Source organism: Mytilus californianus, unplaced genomic scaffold, assembly GCF_021869535.1.
Source record: "Mytilus californianus isolate M0D057914Y unplaced genomic scaffold, xbMytCali1.0.p SCAF_2, whole genome shotgun sequence".
Lineage (NCBI taxonomy): Eukaryota > Metazoa > Mollusca > Bivalvia > Mytilida > Mytilidae > Mytilus > Mytilus californianus.
Window position 1 is genome coordinate 1,807,905 of NW_026262668.1, and position 8,753 is coordinate 1,816,657.

The 8,753-nt window shown below is 32.9% G+C and overlaps 1 protein-coding gene across 4 annotated transcripts; it reads right to left on the bottom strand.

Moving 5' to 3' along the window:
• Window positions 1–179: 179 nt before the first annotated feature.
• LOC127729073 (caspase-3-like) lies at window positions 180–7,407 on the bottom strand. 4 transcript variants are annotated; one of them, XM_052236727.1, is made up of 5 exons: window positions 7,301–7,407; window positions 6,316–6,545; window positions 3,770–3,990; window positions 2,895–3,222; window positions 180–1,146 (listed from the first exon to the last, which is right to left on the bottom strand). In XM_052236727.1, exons 2-5 carry the CDS (start codon window positions 6,539–6,541, stop codon window positions 887–889), a joined length of 1,035 nt encoding a protein of 344 aa, XP_052092687.1. In that variant the 5' UTR covers window positions 6,542–6,545; window positions 7,301–7,407; the 3' UTR covers window positions 180–886. The 4 variants fall into 4 exon arrangements, with proteins under 4 accessions (XP_052092687.1, XP_052092685.1, XP_052092686.1 ...); XM_052236725.1 differs by having other exon boundaries at window positions 7,333–7,351; XM_052236726.1 differs by lacking the exon at window positions 7,301–7,407 and adding an exon at window positions 6,825–6,845.
• Window positions 7,408–8,753: the final 1,346 nt, after the last annotated feature.

An 8,753-nucleotide genomic window follows, 5' to 3' on the forward strand; every position in this document is an offset into this window, starting at 1 on the left:
AAGCGTCAGTATCGAATAGTTTTCGAAAATGTCTATAAAGATAGATCTAAATTAACCCAGTGGTTGAAGAGAATAAAATGTTACAACGCCGCCGCAGGACAAACATGAACTAAGGCCAAGTGAGCTAAAATGAAACAACAATAATATGCAATCTTCGAAACAGTTGGCAACAAGGCTCATAGTGGGTATCGACCTTTATTAAAATAATCGAAATCAGCAATACGTATGTATGTGCTTTATCAACAGAGAAAACACCCTACACGCTAGTTGTAGTGGAATGTTACCACAAATAATATAAAAAAAACCAAGACAAAACATAACAAAATTGAAGATATTACTTTATCGTAGAGTTTGCATCTCAACGGACAACACTTTGTTGTCATTTTTCAGCTTAAGGTAAGGGCAGTTAAATAAATATCTAGATTTTATCAAGTTTGATGAAATTAGTGCAGTCAAACACATAAAAACCACTAAATATAATTTGTACCACTTAGTAGGAAAAATGTAAATAATAATTCATAGTCAAGGATGAGGTTTTTTTTCTGAAGAGGTTCCTGTATTTATTGAAATTAAGGTCAAACTTTATTCAACAATTGTTCATGTAATATGTGAACACTGTGTAATCTCTGTGTAATGGAAACTGTCTATCATTGTCACTGCTGTAATAATTAAAATATACATGTAATTTCAAATATTGAAGAGACAAAATTGCAAAATTAAACACTATGTAAGCTTAGTTGAAAATAACATGAAGCCAAAGAATAAATTTATACGCTGAGATCATTTCATGACTTCGTTGGTTTAAATGCATGTAGAATCAACAAGAAATAAATTGATTTCAAACAAGTCATCCATATGAAAACATATGATCAACAAGGCGACAGTTCTATTTGTATTGCTTTTCCAGAAAGAATACATCCCTGGACAAACAATGCGTAAAACAGCCAGGAGAAAATGCTCCGTACAAACGTGAAGTGATATCAGATGGTTTGAAGTTCTTTGTCGTCATTTCTTTCAAAGCACCATTTAGAATTTGGGTAAATTCTGTCGAACATATTTTACCAGTCTCTATATATTCCTTGATTTGACTGTACAGACTAGTTAATAGCCAGCCACCAGCAGAGGAATTTCGAACTGCAAAATTATCTACAAAATTATGAATAATCTTATATAATACAGACAGCAACCAAACAATACAATAAAAAGACATGATGACGAACAGCAATAAAAGCGCTGTTCCTTTGCTTATAGTGTTTTTTTTTGCTGCGCATGTACTGTACAGTTCACGTTGACCTTGAAAAAAGAGTCCTGGTTGTTGTGAGGAATTTATAATAATTCGAAGAAATGTTGTCGTTTTCATCTGACACAAGCATCAGTCATTATGGTCCCCTTAAGAATACAAATTGTACATGTGAAGAAGGGGAATAGTTACACAAATTTCTTCCGGCCCGGGTAAACGAAAAGGGGAATCATAAAGCACCAACACTAAAATATTATGTTGATAAAGCGCAAATATCCTAAAAATTGAAGGGCAAATGTCAATTTAAAAAGCTCAAATGTCCTGTCAATAGTAATATCTTTAAAAGTCGGGTGTGAGATACCCTAGGTGCGCGAGGACTGGATCCTGTGTTTGCTCTATAGTCGAGTGGCAAATTGATAGTAAACATGTATATTCAGAGTAAAAATATGGCATATTGTTATTCATATGGTACACATAACTGATATATATTGGAAAATCGGGGATTTATGATAAATGAAGGGGAGAGACTATGGGGCTCAACTCAGGATCCTGTCCTCACGCAACTATGTGAGATGTCATATAACATAAGTTCCTTCATAATATAAGTTCCAAGTGGAAGAAATATTCTGTAATATTATCTCCACTGGAACAAATATTACAAAATTTGTTCCTTACAGAATAAAGGGTACAGAATATTTATTCCAACAGGAACAGATATTATGGCATTGTTTATAATAAAGTTGTTTCAAGAGGAACTTCTGTTAGACGGAACAAATATACGTTGACAGAGATACTATTAGTTATCTTGGTGTAATCAGAGGTGTACAGAATTTTACACCGTTGTTGAAAATTCATTCACCCTGAGGCGCAGCCGAATGGGTGTATGAATTTTCAACAACGGTGTAAAATTCCGTACACCCCTGATTACACCAAGATAACGAATTTATTTCTGATGAACAATTCCTTTACTCATTTTTAAACCGGGATGTAAAATTGAAAAATGCTAATGAAAAATTTCCAGTGTAATACGTTTTCAACGTTGATGTTGCTGCGTATTGTCAAATACTATTTTTTTTTTTTGGGGGGGGAAATTCAGAAAAAAAAAAATTTTAATTTTTTTACAAATTTTTGTTTTCAAATTTATTTATTTTTTATCTTTTATCTTTTTTTTTTTTTTTACATTTTATTTTTTTACAAATTTTGCCAATTTTTTTTAATATTTTGGCACAATTTTATTTATCCCGAGGTGAACAAGGGTGGTGTGTTATTTACACCGGGGTAATTAACCAATCAGATTGCAGTATTTTTGCTGCATAAGAAATAACACTATTTATTCAATCCCTGGCCGGAAATGATAATTCCACATTTAATCCTTACACTAAAATTCAATCACACGATAAATTTTGTGAAAATGTTGACCTAGTTTTACAGAAATAAAATATTATGTAACTACAAACATGCATATACTTAACCGAAATAACAATAATGTTAACCTTATAAGAAGTCAACGGAAGATATAAAAGAAAAACACACAATAGGAGAGGAAAATATGACATATCAAATTCTGATTATCATGGTAATTTTTTTTAATCAAACTCATAGTTGAAAGGAATACGAAACCTAAACAAAATGTGGAAATCATGTATGTACTTACTGGATAAAGAGGCGAACATCAGTAAAGTATCTTCAGGGCATTCAACGTCTGTTACCTGATGAACTAGCTGTCGTCTGCTGAGGTACGTTTCTGCAGATAATAAGTGTCTTGTTTCCAGGTTATCTTCACACTGAGAGTTTTCATTGTTGGACTTTTGATTTTCATGTGTTGGTATATAGCTGGAATCAACATTATCGGTTATTTTAGAGTCAACTTGCATATCCTCAACGCCATCAACAATGCCACCTTGCGGCTGCTTTCGTTCTGTTATTGTTAGTGTATGCCCACTGTCCATTCCCAAAACGGTAGCATTACTTGTTCTGCAAGCCTGCAATTTTTTTTATAATTTATTAATGATATGCACATTTATACCCCGGGGGATTGAAGGCATATAGACAATACAATACAAATATATACACCATGCAAAAATTATAAAATATCAAACATCATATTTAGCGGTAGTAAAAAAAAAGTAATAATATTTATGCAGGTGTTATTTCCACTCTCCTCATTGTAAATGACTGTTTCATGAACGGAACAGTTAGCTGCACAGTATGGTGAAATCACATCATATGACAAACATGAACATAACGGTATAACTGAGTAAGCAAGAAACAAATCTGTTTATATATGACATAAAGGTTATATACAATATGTATCTATGTAAACTGTTTAAAAAAAGCCATGACAATCAACATTTAAAAAATATCGTATGAAGTGGACCATACTCGAAAGCACAATAAAAAGACTCTTTTAACTACATTATTGTTATAGTAATAAATGGGAAGGTTAGAAATTGTGTATTCTACAAATGAATTTTGAGAGAAAAAAAATGGAATAGTTTAAATAATTGTTACTTTGAGTTTGCAGCTTACCTGAATAAAGAATAATTTCGGTTTATCTTTTAGGCCTTCACAATAGTCTTCATTGAACATTTCTACAATGTCACTTGTTTTGACACATTGTCCATCAGTGCCAACAATGACATGTTCTTTGATAATGACATTGTTTTTAGTTTCAATCTGCATTTCTTCTCCATGTGAAGCAATGACACAGACAAAACAATCGGATTTTTCATGAAATTTGGACTCTGAAACTGAAAATACAATAGTTGAAGAATAAAAGCTAGTGATTCCTCACAACCTTTTAACATTTGACTGGTATAGACATTAGACATTAGACGTTATTTTATTACATAATCAAATATGGAATTCACCCACGTAGTACTACACAGATATTCGTATTTTTTACTGATATATTTTTTTCACGACAAAACATGTTGATAATACAAATAAAATTAATGTTCTTCAAGAAATTATTTCCGTGAAATTTCAGATAAGATTAGTGAGGTTTGCACTCGATAGCGTGTATCAATATCCTGAAATCGATATACCATTTTAACAGCCTCAACCTTTCATTTTTCTTTAAAACGAAATGGCAAAACTTCGAAATAGTTGAAATTTGAGGATATCATAACTTCGGATTTCATCTTTCGTAAAAAGAAAGAACGAAACAGCAAATCTCTATAAACAATTACATATATACTTTAATATATATTTTATATCAAGTATATAGGTAAATAAATTTTTAAGATACAAGAGGTACAAACATCTGTGTTAGTAATTTGAAAGTAAATAATAAATCTGATAATATATATATACTTCTTGCCTTTATATTTTACCTTTCATATGGGGGATAAAGTTTTTGAGTTTGTAAAAACTGTTTTATATCAAATGGTAACTCTCCCCCTCTCAAATTACCATAAATGTCTAATCAAAATGAGACAGTCCTGTGCATGCCCAAAAGATGTAAAAAGTTCAGTCAAGAAAAAACAAGAGCTCGACTGTATTAGCATCTCTGGGTATGCATGTGTCATGTAATAAAAGTTCCTTCATAAAATAAGTTCCCAATGTGGAAAATATTTTTCTAGAATATTCTTTCCCCTGGATAGAAGATTAAAGTATGTGTTCCGAACGGAATAAATACACTATGTGTTCCAAAAGAAACATATATGGCATTGTTTATAACAAAGTTTGTGGGGGAACTTCTATAGGCGGAACTAATATACGTTGACACATCTATCCGCCATTATTCACTTGCCAATTCAATATCCATAGAATGAAAGGGTATGGTAACCAAAAGGGGGCAATAAAAACCACGAAGAAAAACAAACAGCATAATGACCAAATGAAACTAAAATGAACAGACAAACACTACACAAAACACTTCACAGCACAGAAAACTAAATAAAATTGAGAATAGAAATGGGGAATGTGTCAAAGAGACAACAACCCGACCATAGAGCAGACAACAGCCGAAGGCCACCAATGGGTCTTCAATAAAGAATTCAAACAAAGCGAAAACCACTAAAAACCGGGGATTTAACTACATGTACAATGTATATATAATTTATGATAAAAGCGACGAAATCAGTTTGTCTTATGTACATCTCGTATAGTAACATAGATATACATCTCTCAGTTGATACGATATGACATAGAGCTTCAAATATGGCATTTTCATAAACAGAGATATTCGTCTGACTCAAAAACTACTCTTTAAGTGATACTTTACCGTATATAGAGTGATGTTAATTCTAGGTTATTTCATATAATAATTGTCTTTTCACTGAATGAGACAAAAAGAGACACAGACGTACAAGTCAAAAACTTATATATTTTCGTACAAGGTGGTTGATGGGCTGGTTCCCGCTATTGATCCAGACGACTTCTTATTGATTGATTGATTGTTGGTTGCTTAACGTCCAGTGGGACGACTTCTTAAAATCAGCAAGACCAAGAAGAACCATCACAGCCAAAAAATTTGATAACTACCAAGCTACTAGCATTATTGAAAAACATGTGAGAAACAATACTAGGTGTTTTGACATACCCATCAGTTAAACGCCACAACATACAAATTCATTCTTTGTGTCCACAATAATTAACTGGAACCAGCTATAAGACACAAGTGTGCGCACAACAAGCATAGAGAGCTTTAAATCTGCTCTCGCGAACCGTCAATAAATCGAAGGGCTGATGGAAGTTTGTATGGATGGCATTTTTTGGTAGTGTCTATAGGAATTTGTTTCTCAATTTCCCCCCGATTCGGATGATTTAGAGCTCGGAAGACACAAGTTGAAGATATCTTTAGTTTTTAGTGTGGTTGTATAATTGAAGAATACTCACAAATTTCCTTATATTTTAATATATATATATATTATATATATAAACAAGTCTAAATTGAAAACAACGTTCAAACCTATGATTGCGTTGGATAAAAACCGCAATTTTTATACGTGTGCATGTAAAACAAATTCCTTGGTAGAGGGGTCTAAATACAGCACAAACAACATTTTCCAAAAGACCAAAAAAGTGAAAAAGTATATTTATATAATCTATTCATCAACATTTCATCTTACCTTTTTGTATAGTGCTGAATATTTGTCTACCTGTCAAATTTCTCTTCGCATCAACATCAAAACCTAGTTTTGTGAATATCTCCTGCATTCGGATAAAATCTCCACTATCCCCGGGCCTGTCTTTATAGCCAGAATATTTGTCAAATACTTCATTGTGAATCAGCAGTGCTATTCCACGTCTCTCATTATTGAAATCGTAAGTAAATCCTTTGTTTGACACTTCCATTGATCTACCACAAATGAAAACAAATTACTATGTTACTATTTTTAGTCTCACTTTAACGAATTAAATTTATGTAAACTATATATGGAAATCAATATTCCATGTTTACCGTGCAGACGATTGAACAACTGGCTTAAATTATATGCCTGATGAACTGACATATACCTATAGTTGTTATTCACATCAAACATTAATTTTTGTCGATATACTTGGTTTAAAAACATTTAAGACAATTAAGATACTGAGGACAAATATGCTGTCAAGTCTTGCATGGACATGTACATACATTCTGAGCGCAATTTAGTTGATGCACTTAAAGGTCTTGGATAAAAAAATTATTGTGTATTATTATTATATATCCCTTTCACTACCTTTAAATACTTGCACACATACAATCTTTTTAAAATGCAATTCTGTTAAGGTCTGATAGATCTAAAATTCTCTTTCTTGGAAGTAGGGTGAGGGTTTGGGTGGTGTGGGGTGGCGGCATGTATTTTCATCTTATTATATTGGCCATATGAATCAACGAAATTGTCTTTTTTTAATATCTCTTGAAATTTTGGTTATGAAGGAAGCCATAAGCTGTATCACCTCATCATTGAATATTAGATACAAAACAATCCATTTCTAGGAAACCTGTTTAAGTCTTAAAGCCATTTTTGTAATTGCAGATGTGAGTGAGCAAAATATACAATAACTTTTCACGGTATTTTACTGAAGAGAACGTACTATTGATGATATCATGTTAGACCAAATTCTTACCTTCGTGTATCTGATTTGATTTGTATACATACATTAAAAACAGGAAATACACATTTATTCAGTGCTGCGTTGTGTATTGTGTGGATGACAACTAAGCTGCTAATGATTAATATATAGTACATGTATAGTATATATATGTATAGTAAATATCGCCTTGAGCATGTCATCATGATTACGTTTGATTTGAAGGTTGAATGAACAAGTACTAAGATATCTATGATATACCTACTGGTGAAATAAATGGATAAAAACTAATGTTTGTTTTGCTTTTGTAAGACATGCAAGATATAGGAGTAATATACATGGAGTAGTACCAGTGATAGGCTAGGCATCGGTTTTTTTTAAAACTTTGGTATTGTTAACAAATGGTTTTGATTTAGCTTAACCTTGTGGTAAGTATATACAAATTAAGGTTTACAATACATAAAATGACCCCAACTCCTAATAACTTAAAATTGAGAATGGAAACAGAGACAACAACCCGACCAAAGAGCAGAAAACAGCCCAAGGCCACCAATGAGTCTTCAACACAGCGAGAAAATCCCGTACCCGGAGGCGGGCTTCAGCTGGCCCCTAAACAAAAATGTGTATTAGTTCAATGAAAATGGACGTCACACTAAACTCCGCTTACTTTGTTTCAAGTTGTAACAGACAAAGGACATCCCTATGGGGATAGATTGTGCCCCGTGTTTTTTCATAGAGACTACGTAACCAGGAACTTTTAAAATCTTTCACGATAGCAGAAGGAATATATCGATCATTAAATGTAAGTTTTTCCTACAATTTTTAAACCGCACGTATACAGTTTTCTAGATTGACCTATATTTTCACAGGCGAAATTTATGATTAAACATCACCTAATCATAATGAATATTGAAGTCAAAGACAGAATCTAACTGTATTGTTTATAATTTATGTGTTTAACGACTGACTCTCCACTCTGTAAAAAGATGCATGGCCGTTTTCCTCTTCACACAGGAGTAATTAAAAAAAAATCTTTCAACCGTTTCTCGAGGTGCGGTAGGAGGGGGTGTCATCCAGAATTCCTGAAAAAATAAAGCTTTCTTTCCCGGATCATGAAAAATTAATCATTAATTCCCAGAGTCCCGATCAGGGTAATCCCGAATTCCCGCGAAAATAAAGGCCAAATCCCGAATTCCCGCAAACAAAAAGTCCTAATACCGTTTATAAATACAACAACAAATATCTTAAAATAAAATAAAATTATAAAAAAGTGGTCCGAGTAGTCTTTCAAACTTTTCTGTGTAGCTACATAAGTGGTCTGATTGGTCTTTCAAACTGGTCCGAGTTGTCAAAAACCTGGTCCGACTTGTCTTTAAGGCTGGTCCGACTTGTCTTTAAAACTGGTCCGAGTTGTCTTTAAAGTTGGTCCTAGTTGTCTTGGTCCGAGTAGTCTTGGTCCGAGTTTTCTTTGGTCCGAGTTGTTATGTAT